The sequence below is a fragment of the Alternaria atra genome (assembly GCF_907166805.1).
Source record: "Alternaria atra isolate CS162 genome assembly, contig: 23, whole genome shotgun sequence".
NCBI lineage: Eukaryota > Fungi > Ascomycota > Dothideomycetes > Pleosporales > Pleosporaceae > Alternaria > Alternaria atra.
This window is the reverse complement of record NW_025091321.1, coordinates 991453-1005025: the sequence shown is the minus strand read 5'-3', so window position 1 is coordinate 1005025 and position 13573 is coordinate 991453. Positions and strand designations below refer to the sequence as shown.

Here is a 13573-nt window from a genome sequence, read left to right as displayed (position 1 = left end):
CCGCATGCTTCCGCACCTAAGAACGACTGCACCGCAATAAACATTGATGTTTGTGGTCAGCCGGAATAGCGATGACTCCGGTCCCATTGCAGCGCCCGGCGCATAGCTAGTAAGAAGCATCATGAAGAAGGTCTAGGCGTGCCATTACGTTAACCGGCTAGGTGGTCGTAGGATTCTAGTGATTGACATTGTGGAAAGTAACTTAGAGTGAAAAAAAGAGTAAGTTCCATTGAAGGTCTGCGATCTTTCTTGGCCTATAAGTATACTGTAATCCTTTCCTCCCTCTGTGGTGTGTACTGCATAAAAACGCAACCATGGAGTTCAACTTCGCAAATTGTCTTATCTTCCCAGCTCTTGAAGCGATCACAGCCTATCTTCTATTTGCCCATATTCTACCCGACACCTCTCTGAAAACCTACTGGCTCATCCCCACTATTCTTCACAATACTGTCCTCATATTTTACAACTGGTTCCTTTACCCTTTCTTCCTCAGCCCGCTGTGCAACCTGCCGCAGCCCGGAGGTTTCATACCACTCTTCGGTCATGGGCGATTGTTCTTGAAGAAGCGCCAGCTAGGCCGGGACTGGCAAGTTGAAATGATGAAATCGGTACCTAACGACGGTATCATTCTCAGGCGGGGATTTCTGCATACTACAAAACTCCTTCTGACAACGCCGGCGGCGCTAGCAGATGCCCTAGTGCACAAGAGCTATGATTTCGAGAAACCACGCCTTGGGAGTGACTTTGTGAAGAAGTTCCTGGGGGAGGGATTGTTGATGAGCGAAGGAGAAGACCATATGTGGCAGCGGAAGAAGATCATGCCTGCATTCCATTTCCGACATATCAAGGAGCTATATCCAGTATTTTGGGGGAAATCGATAGAATTCTGCGCCGTAGTGAAGAAGGATCTTCGTGCGCAATCGGATGGTGTACTGGATATCTGTTATTATGCCACCCGGGTTACGCTGGACATCATTGGTCTTGCGGGAATGGGCCGAGATATTGGCTCTTTGCAGAACAAGGACGACGAGCTGGCAAAGAACTACCAGGAGATTCTTGAGCCGACAGCGGAGAAAGTACGGTACTATCTTGCCAATGTCATCCTACCACCATGGTTGGTGAGCAAGTTGCCATGGAAACTGAATGAGAGGGTCCGGGTTACAACAGGGAATCTGCGAAGGATATGTTCAGAGTTTTTGGCAGAAAGAAAGGCGAGTATGGATTGTGAGAAGGCTGAGAGTCTGGAGAGTCGCGATATCTTGTCCATCATGATACGCAGCAACGACCAGTCGGACAAGAACCTTGTGGATCAACTTCTTACCTTCATAGCAGCAGGGTTAGTACCTCCAAGTTCAAGTTTGCTCTGACGTAAAGCTAACCAAGACAGTCACGAAACTACATCCTCTGCACTGACCTGGGCCTCCTACCTGCTTGCCCAACACCCAACGATTCAAGCTCGCCTCCGCTCCGAAATCCATGATTATATTCCCAATCCGGAAATTCTCGCAGACCCTAACTTCGATGTCGCCAGGCTTTTGGAAAGCATGCCTTATCTCAACTGTGTCTGCAACGAAGTCCTGCGACTCTTCCCTCCGGTACCCCTCACATCACGCGTCGCCATTAGGGACACGACAGTCTGCGGCCAAGTCATACCCAGCGGCACCATGCTCTGGATTGTCCCATGGGCGATAAACCGAAATCTGAATCTGTGGGGACCAGACGCTGAAGATTTCGTGCCTGAACGCTGGATGGACACGAAAACTGGTCGCGCGACGATGAACGGTGGGGCAGGGAGCAACTACAGTTTCTTGACGTTTCTTCATGGACCGAGAGGTTGTATTGGAGAGAGGTTTGCGCGGGCCGAGATGAGGGCGCTTGTTGCGGTTTTCGTGGGTAGCTTCGAAATGGATATGGCAGACCCTAAAGAGAGGCTTGTCCTGGGCGGCACGATCACTAGCAAGCCAAGGAATGGCATGAAGCTCAAACTGAAGAATGTGAAGTGGGGGCCATAAGTACTTTCGTACACTCGCGACTGCTACTGTATCATGCTATGTTCTTGGACTGGCAGGAGTAAATCATCGTCATGTGGTGCAGGAATCTGAAATTTCATCGTGTTCTCGTAGAGGCTGTAACATTGCCAACTTTCCGCGGAGACATCGCATCATTAGACTGCCGCAAGCATATTGTGAGCTGCATACTAGTGTCGGTAGCGGGCTCAATAGAGACTAACATCAACTGCACGCCTTGAACAATATGGTGGTTGCATCTCAACCCTAGTACGCTATTCCCAGCTGAGGCTAAGAATCCGAACCCAAGGATTCCGAATAGATTCCAAATAGATGGTGTAGAAATGCCAGATCTTTGCCCATAAGGGTCGACGCGAGGAATCTTTTCTCGAAAGCTTCTTCGGTGCGGCTAAAAACGATGGGAGATTCTGAATCGCGAGCACTGTTTGACAGAGAAATTGCGGGGAGGGCGCCACCAAATATGTACCAAGCAACTGAAAACGGGAAGTGTCCGGTGACGTGATTACAGTGCTCGTTTTTCTCTTGACTCGTTCGCAGGCTCATACCTGGCAATACTGAGCATCGTATGATGCATACCTCCAGTACCCGTTGCAGGTCAGGCAAATGGCGGCAGTGAACACGAAGGAACGAGACGGAGCGTAGCCTAAGGATCAACGGGCCGAGAATCGCATAAGGATCTATACAGAAACTTGCATGCGATCATGTATGGCAGTGTGTGAAGACTATGGTCGTAGATTAGTTACCGCGCGGAAGGAAGAGCGGATGTGTGTTCGAGGCTGCCGCCTAGCTAGTGTCATCCAAACTTTGAGAGCCGGATCCCGGACACGACTAGCTATACCTAAATTGTAGTTTGAAGATCTACATCTCTGTAATCAGATCGACGTTGGCTAGAGCAGGATTCTGCGATGCATGATTGAGGTCTTATCGTATTCTTTTTGTAATAGTGCGGGATTACTAGCCAAGTTTACCGTATCTACCGCACCGTATTGTACATTGGCGCGAGTCGAAGTTAAGCGGAGCTACAGCCAGGCGTCTTCTAATTAGCGCATGCGCGCTTGGATCGTCGTAAAGTTCTAGTTACCAAGATTACCGCCTTGCGTACGTAGCAACACCCTGCAAAAGCGCATAGGAACGCCAAAAGATTTTCTAGCCGACACAGCGGCACAGGGAACAAGGCAATCGCATTGCTGAGATCGTACGTTAATCTTCTAGAGCAAGACACGAGTCCTCATTTGGCAATGCGTCGCAATCATAACGGGCATGCGGGTCTTTGGTGACAAACCCCACGTGCAAGGCTGATGGTGAATCTACGATTGGCTGGCGTTATTGCGGTCGCTCAACGCCATGCATCGACATCGGATTTCATAAGGTTTGATTCATTCAAGATGCAGGCCTCGAGTCAGATCAGTACTATACTTGTTCCGCCACGCGAGCAAAACAGCAATTACTTGCCGCAACGCGTGGATGCCAATAGGCTTTCCTCACTCGAAGCTTTGGATTGAAAGGTCCGGCTTCATCTTCGCTGGTATGTTTTCTCGATACGAATTTCCAGGACATTACAACGGGATGTGAAGAAAGATGTGTCCTAGATCGACATTCGCCACACTAAGTGGGCTCGCTAGTTGGTTCGATTAAAGAGTGACAACCGGACTAAACGATTAACTGTCGGCATAAGTAGCAATTCATTTTGATGTTGTCTTATGTCACCGTGCCGTAATGCCGAAACATCCTTCAATTCGTCGAGGTGTTCCAGACTCAAAGCAAGAAGGGTGCTGTCACGGTCGTGTATGTCGAGTCAGTGTGCCCCGCAACACCACTGACACGTCCGATTGTGTTACAGGGCCGGAAAATACTAGCTAAGAACCACGAGTGTACGGATCGTGTGCCCCCACCATTCCTGAGCAAGCATTACGTGGTCCAGCTGGTACTCTTGTCCTATCCGGGATGTTCTCTTGGCTCCTGCTTTAGTTGTACCTGCAATGACGAAGTGCATGTATGGCGACATGCAGTAATAGAATCCGCATGTCGATCTACTTTCCATGGTTGGGGGGAATCCTGGCCCGTGGCGATACCGGTACAGTAGAAGTTGGCTGCCGCATACCAAAGGATCCGGCCGCAGCGCTAAGAGAGGCAGAGTCCTACTTAGATACCCTGGCCAACAGGCAGCTGCACAGTGTCTTATTGGGCTGGAAGCCAGCGTCTTGAATCTGTCAGTGGCAAATCTTCGATGTCGAAACCATACCAGTCGGACACACGGTCTTCCATCAGCATTATAAGGGGAAAGGCTTGACAAAATCCACAATGATCCTTGATGATGAGGTGTAGGGACCGGGGCCAGGGCTACAGCCATTGCAATTATTGGCCACGGTGAAGTATCCCGACGGAATCTCCAAATGGAACGTCAAGAACCACAAACTCTAGCTCAATAGACCTCCAGCAGGAACCAGGGCCATGTGTGTCCACCCCAAGAATCAACAGCCTCACGTAGATAGTCTCCAATGCCCGAGCTTGAGTTGATGGTGTTCGCTAATCGAAGCCGCATGCGATTGAAGTCGATTTCGGGTAGCCGCCAAAATCCGGGGTTCTCGGAATTTTTGTTCTATTGCCGCGTCGTTTTCGTTTGTTTTGTACCAACGTTTGGTCTTTTGAACAACCATCCCACGTTGATCCACGGTACATTGCCTTGAATCATGGCATCGAACGCTCCCGAGCATCACCATCAAACGAGCTATGTAACCTCGTCGTTTGGGCAAGGGAAAGTTGCAATTCCACGATTGCAGAGAGGTGAACAAAGGCAAGGTGGACAAAAAGACAGATGTCGAGTTCCGCGGGCCTGTACTGGCGTAAGTCTGAATCGTGCGTAGGTGTTTGACGGCAGCGATTGGTGCCCGATGTTACACACCTTCTGGTATCACCAGACATCTTCATCATCCGATAGGCTGGTGCCATTCTGATTTGGTATGAGTTCTGACGGCGGTACATTTAGTGTCGCTCCCACAAGATCAAATGCACCGGCGAGAAGCCAAGATGTAAGCATTGCGCGACGACGAATCGCGAGTGCGTTTATATCCTGCCTCGCAAAGACCGTTTGAAAATGTCTGTCCAGTCTTCAATCTAAACACTTTCACACTGCTGACGATTATAGCGTCACCGAGCAATGCCACCAATTAACGGAGTTTCTTAAGGAGCTAAGAGACCGTATAAGCACCGAAGACGGGGACCGAATTACTGACATCCTGGACGAAGTAAGTTTGGTTCCAATTGCTTTGTGCAAAGGAGTAACGTTGAGATACTTACATGGATTAGATCGATGAAGACCTGTCAGAGAATAGATATACTCCGACTCCTACATCATCACATCTTGATGCCGACCGTCGTGGCTCACAAGAAAGCGGAGAATTCAGTGGTACTGAATATCTCGATCATCTTGAGACCGAAGCCCTGGACCTTTTGGACGAAGACTTGCACAGCAAAGACGAAGCCCGGTCAACGGGTTTCATTGGGAAGAGTTCAGAGGTACAATGGTTGCGTGCAGTGGTGGTAGCGCAACACGAAAGAACGGATACAGAGTGGCCTGGATCGGAGCCTCAACGTCGTCCTTCGGCAGCCTTGAGCAGCGAGCAGATAAGTTCGTTTAGCTTCTGGGCCGACAGTGACGATGTGAGTGTCAACTTCTATGTGGATCCGTATGAGCTGCCCCAACCCGATTTTGCGGAGCATTTGATACAATGCTACATGCTCAGAGTGCACGATTCCTTCCCGATCCTACCGCGCAACTTCGAGGAACAAACCCGCGTGTACTTTGCGGCTGTGCGCGTGGGAAATGCCCCACGTCTCAATCCGAAGTGGCAGGCCATCCTGAATCTTGTCTTCGCTATCGGTGCCAACTACCTGTACCTATACAACAAAGATTGGCCGACAGGAGACGCGAACGTGTTCCAAGCCAGGGCGCGAGCGTTTGGTTTGAACGAAGCTTCCCTGACTACTCATCCTGATGTGCCGCATATACAAGGCTTAGGCCTTCTCGCATTTTACTGGTTGAGTATAGGACAGGTTAGTCGGTGAGTCTTATTCAGGAGATGGATCTCTTTCCAAAGGCAGGTTTGCTGACCACTATAGGGCTTGGACGCTTGTTGGCGTGGCTCTTCGTTCAGCCTTTTCCCTCGGCCTCCACGTACGAAACGAGGATCCTTCCGCAAGCACGTCTAAACGGGAGACTTTGGTACAAACGTGGTGGAGCTTATATTTCCTTGAAAGAACCCTCAGTGTCATTACTGGCAGACCTAGTATTATCGTCGATTCTTGCTGTTCGGTACCGTTGCCTGTGGCAGTGCCGAAAGAAGAGCCACCAGGGGACGTAGGGAGGACATACAGCATGCATACGGCGAACGCATCGTCGTCAACCTCGGCCATGTTTTCCGTCTCTCCAAACATCGCTGCAAACACGCCTCAGACGTCGAGAAGGCCTAGGACAACACACGCCAACTCGGACTCATATTTCAGAGCTGTTGTTCAGTTGTCTATCATAACCCAGAACATTCTCACATCTCTTTACTCCGCGGGTACGATGATCCGGTCGCCAAACGATATCCAACAAGATACCTCTCTGTTGAGCCAGCGTCTCGATCAGTGGACTTCCTCGTTACCCCAAGAGATAAGACCAGATGAACCGTTGGGCAAACCGCATGACGTCTCGGGCCGTGAACGCATGCTTCTTCGCTTCCAGCTCTGCAGCGCGCGGATCCTGCTCACACGGCCATGTCTGACTGCGCGGCGGCAACAGTGGAAGGATATGAATGATGCAAGCTTCTCGAGACGCATGGCGGATAGCTGTATTGAGGCGGCAAGAACTATTGTCGCTTCTCTTCCGGATGAGTATAGTCCTCAGCTGTATGAGCAGTGCCCTTGGTGGTGTCTTGTGCACCACATCATGCAAGCTATCTCTGTTTGTCTGCTCGGTCTTTCACACCCCACATCAACGTCTTGTGAGGCTACAATGATGATCCATTGTGTTAGGACGGCAACCCGCTGGCTCCAGATGATGAAGGGCCCAGTGGCAGAGCGTGCGCACCGCATAGCTTTGAACTGTTTCGAGAATCTGGCCAGATGGTACGCTGTCGACATATCCGATCTTTGGAACCGGAGAGAGCTTCCGGTGGTGCAACAATTGGCATCCAATACCCGTGCGGACCTAAATCAACCGACATACGTGTTCTTCTCATTCTGAACCAACTGTGTATGACGAGAGCTGTCGTACAATGAGGTGACAGAAGAGTGTCGTAGTAGGAAGCAGAGCTGGCACATGCGAATGACAGTCATCCTTTCGACTAGCAGGAGCAAGGAAGGACGTAGGCAACGTAGAGTTTAGGATTTGGGGTAAAGATGTTTCCTCCACGAGCTGTGGTGTCATTAGAAGCGTTGGTGAATGCAACGTCGTGCGAAGTAGACACGAGCGCAGGAGAAAGGCGCGCACAGAACATGACACAATGTGAGCGCATACGTGTATTATATCCTACATTGTCATCCTCATGCGTTTCCACAAGCGAGGCTTCGATTCGAACATGATCGGCGTTTGGCACCGAAACGAAACGGAAGTTGGATCCGCCCTCACTCTAGCTTTTGCGACAAACAGTCGCCGCGGAAGGTACAATAGAGCCTCGCAACATGTGGCGCTCCTGACCTGCATTGGACGATGCTGCAGTACACGGAGAGAAAACCCGTAGCAATTATGGAGTCAAATGGCTCCAAATCTGACTCGGACGCGCAAAACCATATGTCGGTCGTAGACCAAGCCAGGGCTTCATCTGATGTTCAATTACTGTCCCCTGTGAAATTCTGCAGTCGCGCATCAGCCTATGCAACTGAGCTGCTGCACTCTATATATCTTGGAGCTCAACTCAAGGAGCTAGCTTGACAGTGTAAGCAACGGTGACTAGCGTATCCTTCTTTAACAATCAGGAGGAAGTACAAAAACTGATGTTTGTGTTCAACCCTTGCATGGCCGATGACCCGGGTCTGCAATCTCTCGGTTTTCACAGCGACTCGTCCGTATGTAGAGAAGCTTCTCGCAAAGCGCAAGTGTCTTCTCATAGAAGTGTGCGCATACCGCGCGTAATAGTTGCGCTCATGCCACTCCTTGCCCGTCGTGATAGGTCGAACAAGCTCTGTAAAACTTGGGCATCGGGTACAGTATGCGTGGGTGGATCACAGCCAAGCTGCAGGTGCCCGTGAGCAGGTAAGTGGACTGGTATGGGTGAGGTCTTCACATGTGAACTCGAATGCATCGAGCCTGCGTTCGCACCTTGGAAACCATGAAGCAGACCCTGCGCCGGCTGAAAAACGTGACTTGCTGCCTAGACCCACCCTTATTGAGCTGCGGTTCGCCGTTGGTTGGAAGCCCTCTCTTCGGCGTTCACCCGCTGCCGGACGGACGTGCCCGGTCATGTGATGTTAGCGCGCCAAGCCGTTAGCGCTGCTTTTGCCAGTACTTAACCTCGCCCGCCCTCGTCCTCCTTTCTATTCTGCATCCAAGTGCTCGGGCTTTACGCTTACCAGTGAGGATTCGTCCGAGGTAGCGTTTTTGCTAGTTGAAAACTACAACTATGACCGCTCCAGTTGGCCTTCGGGTCGGCTGGGAATTTTTGACACCCATTGCTAGCTTTGCGCTGCTTTTCGTTGATCTTTGCGGCTTGCCGCTTAATTGAAGAAGAGTTTGTCGGCGCCTACGCTATCGCCGACGACGCACACCCTCGCCTTACCAAGGCTTGTCCACAGTCGAACATGGCGTTGCCGGCCTGACTGCAATATCGTTACATCTCACGACGTGGCACGCGTCAAGACTACGCTGGACACCAGCTTTCCTGCTAGCAGTCTGCATGAGGTGCGCGCGTCTTCACCACGTCCTACCTCCGCGCTGAAAGTACTCATCACTTATGGATGGTCGGCATATCAGTCACTCCATATCGCGAGCCTCGCTGCTACACAGTATCGGAGCCGCTGGCAGCTCTTCGGTCCCGCTCTTTCACGCACTCACATTGAATACCCATACTAACAATGAATGGAAGATGAGTGTGGATCAGTACTGCTCCCGGACAACGCAATGTCCCTCACCGGCATGGCATCGGCACCGTTCTTGCTTTGTATGAGTTACGCGTCGCATCAACTGATACTATCACACGGCGATCCCTCACACGGCTCTCCACAATCCTCCATTGAGTCATGCGAAAAAGCACCCTCGCTTGTCTCAAGGAATGTGTTGATTTATGTACCCCACACATGGGTACTATCAAGTAGATCCGTGACCCTGTGCATGTGACTACCACGAACATTGTACACATTGAAGTGCCGTAGCCCATTCAGCAGGTCGCAAAAGCGCTGAGAATTGTCGTCTTGGTTCTTTGGCGAAAACGTTTCTGGGCTTCCGCGGCGGATGCGACGCTCTTGGCTATGCATCATCTCTATGCAGTTGCGTCCTTATGCACTCCATGGATCAGTTTGTTGCTGATTCCAAAGACCTCTTTTGGCAGCATGATAAGAAAGTATCTTCCCGGCAAATCAAACCGAGGACCAATCATCTTCGAAACCTTGACACCAACCCTACCGCAATACGGAAGCTTACCGTTATTATTTCTTAGTTGCTTGTTCACCCAGATGGTGTTTTTCCTTTAGAGGGACGCTCCCTCCACTGGCCTTACACAGACGTTACACAGACGTTAAGACGCCGCACCTATATCGCAATGTAACGGCTACAGTCGAGGCCGAGCTTACTTCGGAGCTTCGCGGACGTAGGTGACCACAAGGAGATCCGACTACTTGTCCGCTTGAGAGTCCGGTTGCATCAACGTTTGCATCGTTTCTGTTCAATACGACCTGAATCGTGAGTGTTGAAAGTGACAGCCGACCGTCCAACGATACAAAGAAGATTGTGAGCCAAGTAAGTTCGCAGTAGGCCAAACTCAACCTACCTCCGAGGCCGGTAAGAGCCGTATATCACTCACAGCGTGACTCAAATGTGTGTTCGCGCAGCCGAATATCAGCCTCAGTCGTTCCCTAGCCGAACAGCAAGACAAGCTCCAAACTGCCGAAGCTAGTCGCGTGATTTGGACTTTCTACGGTACCGAACGAGGTCAGCTACCTATCAACCAGTTCTGTTTTAGTCAACTCTACCAAGATTGTGCGAGATGGCCACAAGCTGCCTCAAGGGAAAACGCTATATGGTGGGGAGCGCGCCGATAGCCTTAGATTCGTTTCAGACCCGTAAGAAGGTCATCAAGGTTTCGGTGCACGGTCTGCGTTCGGCTAGATCTGCAACAGGGTCATTAGCCTTGCGCCATCCTACCCGAACTGCTACACTTCCAGTACGGAATATGCAGGTACGCGGTCTTTGCTGGACCAACCATTTTTCTGCATGCAGGTCTCGCGCGCGACAGACGCTTCAATCACACGCCACACAATCAAGTCACCACATGACATGTTTGCATATGTACTACACTCTCCAGGCCTTCGAAACAGAACTGTCAAAAGCGGCATCTAGTCAGTGACATGCGACATCAACAGTTCCGCAGCACCGCCTAAGCCATGCCAACCTAGAGCTAGCCTAACTCGGTCGGTTCTTAACGGTGGCTGCCACGAGTTAACCCTAAGGGTATAGTTGCGACATTATACCCCCCTTCTTCGACTATTTTCGCACGTTCTCTGCCAAATCTAGTGCCTGGCCAGTCGCCACAAGGCGCCATTAGGCCAGTGCCCTGCGGGATCTGCACACTATGACTATCGTCACGTATGAGACGGTCGTTTTTGCAGGAACGTGCCCATGGTGTGGAGAGTCCACGCGATAGTGGTCCTGTTCGCGCTTCCAAATGCAGCATGAACGTCGGGGACTGGCGTCTCACTCTCAAGCTGTCCGGGGGTCAATGTCGTTCGACTTTCCTTACCAATGAGCGCTTGTTCTTCCTGCAATTCAACGAGCCATATCTGCTAGCACTGTTCGTTCCCAAGGCTGGCTCCATCTTGTACTGTACTACTGACCTCGAACTGCATCTCCTATCACGATCAGCTTGCGAACATCCCAATTCACCATCATCTCCGAATTAGCCATTATGAAGGCTTGAACCATGTGAGCCTTTGCAGGTCCTCCGTCTCGGTTTCCTTCTCTTTTCCGTTCTATCAACTCGTCTATCTAATACTACGGCCATCATGGATCTTAATAACTCTACGCCCGCTGGAACCCGGGTTAATATCATTGTACTTGCCTTCACACTCGTTTCTGGCCTGGTTGTGTTTCTACGTCTTTTTACGCGGCTGGTAATATCGAAGGGAGCTGGGCTTGAAGATGCGTGCATCGTGCTCGCTATGGTAAGCAAACCTGAATCGCCCAATGTGCACTTTCAACTGACCACTCTTAGATTCTTTCCATTGCCCTTGCTGTGCTGACGGCAGAACAAGTAATGAATGGTTTGGGCAAACACAGGGCGCGACTTGAAACCAATGAGCAAGTTACGCTACGTACTGTAAGTTCCCACAATCTCTTTACCTTCGGCAGCGCCTTTACTGTACATGTTAAGCAGTATCTGGCGCAATGTACAACTCATGCCGGTTGGGCAAAATTCATTCTCCTTGAGTCTCTGGGCTTGCAACTGACGGTTAGTTAGGCCTTCTGGGCGAGCGTGTGGGTTTATAACCTTACCCTCACTGTCACAAAGATCTCCATCCTCGTACAATATCTCCGCATTTTTCCTGTGCGAGGCTTCCGGATAGCCTGCTACGCTATGTTGAGTATTGTAGTAGCATACGGGGGCTGGGCAACATTCTCAAGTGTGTTCATTTGCAGTCCCATCGCCTTTTCATGGGACAAGTCCATCGAGGATGGGCGTTGTATAAATCAGCTCATCATATGGGTTGTGAACGCCGGTGTCAATATTACACAAGACGTGGTGATCTTTCTCATGCCGTTGTCCATCGTCCGAACTCTCCAGATACCCAAATCGCAGAGAGAAGGTTTAGTGGCTATGTTTGTGCTAGGTGCTAGGTGAGGCAAAATCAGGCATCGCAAAACCAACAAATGCTAACGTGCCGATAGCGTCACTATGGTCTCCATCATCCGGCTATATACTCTGGACAATATAGCCAACTCGAAAGATATCTCGTTCGACAACACGGATCATGCGACATTATCTGCAGTGGAGGTCAATGTCGGTATCATCTGTGCTTGTTTACCAGCTATGCGACCTCTTTTCGCCCTACTCGCGCCGCATTACTTCTCAGCAGCACCACAGTATACTAACATTCGAGCCTTGGATATCGAGCGCCAAAAGCAGAGAACTGGTCCTCAAGGGAACACCCGACCTACTACTGCATCTACGAGGACGAGACCGAACACGGCACGAACGACCATTGCTCGTCCAAATACCACTATAACTAGGACAAGACCCAACACAGCGTATACAACTATCACCGGGCCGGCTACCTCCACCAACATAACACGACCCAGCACAGCACAGACATCGACGAGACCAAGTACTTCTCACACCCTCAAGCTCGAGACAACCATGCCCAGGGCGGACTCGGTACAAGGCGACATTCCTCTTCAACCCCTCGTGCCAACGCTCTCTCGCACCCCAAGCGGCCGTTTCTCTGTTGCCAACAGCAGTCGTCCACCAACACTACGTCTACCTAGCTATAACAATCACTCTCGCAATGCAAGCGGTAGTTCACAAAGCACACAAAACTCGACACTAGGACGATCCACTACACGATTCCAAGGAAGGCCTGATCCGCTACGCATGTCACCAATCACACCCTTCAGCCCACCATGGCCCGCCCCACTGCGAACGGTATCGCCTTTGGCCTTGGGTTCCCATGCTCGACAACCTAGCAGACAGAGAACGCCTTCACCGTTACCGCCACGAACACCTGGGGCTGATAAGCAGCTACCTATTACGCCTTTCCCAGTCGGTTCTGCAGACTGAATGGGCTCTAGATGACCCTTTCGCCTACCAAATTAATCGGATGCCTACAACCATCACACTAAAATGACACGCTCGTTACACGTACAAACACACCACAGGACATGACATCTTCTGGTCTGAGAACAAAGGCCAGACAAGCCCGGAAGACACGAAGCACAGCTGCTTCGAGCATGTCAAAATGGTACAGTCTCTGCGCTGTCAGCTTAGAGGTCACTCTCAATTACGATGTGTCTCCGTCACACTTGCTACATCACCACATCCTATGTGTCTACGACGACGGATACATCTTTCGAACTCTCATTCTTGAGAAACATGCGAGATTCGACGCAAACGCGGGGTATCAGCCCGCAGTGATTCTTGCAAAGAGAGTCAGCCTATGCGCCCCTTGCTTGACATGCTTTTGTCATGCAACACCAGGTGGAAGCTAAAAACATGACAGGCGTGTTGTTCACTTCTCTGACAAACTGCTCTTAGCTGGTCCTGCCACTCTTTCCATGTCTCTCACGACTCGCTTCACGCTCATTTTCCTATTGTCTTATGTTACTTCAAGCTCGCTTTAGACTTTTATGTCTTCGCTGC

The 13573-nt window shown here is 50.7% G+C and overlaps 2 protein-coding genes across 2 annotated transcripts; both read left to right on the top strand.

The window, feature by feature from the left end:
* Nucleotides 1-314: 314 nt before the first annotated feature.
* On the top strand, nt 315-6497 carry ALTATR162_LOCUS3915 (uncharacterized protein; the record flags this gene model as incomplete). Its single annotated transcript, XM_043311525.1, has 6 exons — nt 315-1336; nt 1388-1999; nt 5173-5272; nt 5334-6088; nt 6147-6249; nt 6315-6497. The coding sequence occupies 6 exons, from the start codon at nt 315-317 to the stop codon at nt 6495-6497; spliced, it is 2775 nt and encodes a 924-aa protein (XP_043167460.1).
* A 4725-nt stretch (nt 6498-11222) lies between these two features.
* ALTATR162_LOCUS3914 (uncharacterized protein) lies at nt 11223-12994 on the top strand (the record flags this gene model as incomplete). Its single annotated transcript, XM_043311524.1, has 4 exons — nt 11223-11381; nt 11432-11536; nt 11678-12054; nt 12106-12994. The coding sequence occupies 4 exons, from the start codon at nt 11223-11225 to the stop codon at nt 12992-12994; spliced, it is 1530 nt and encodes a 509-aa protein (XP_043167459.1).
* Between the last annotated feature and the right edge of the window lie 579 nt (nt 12995-13573).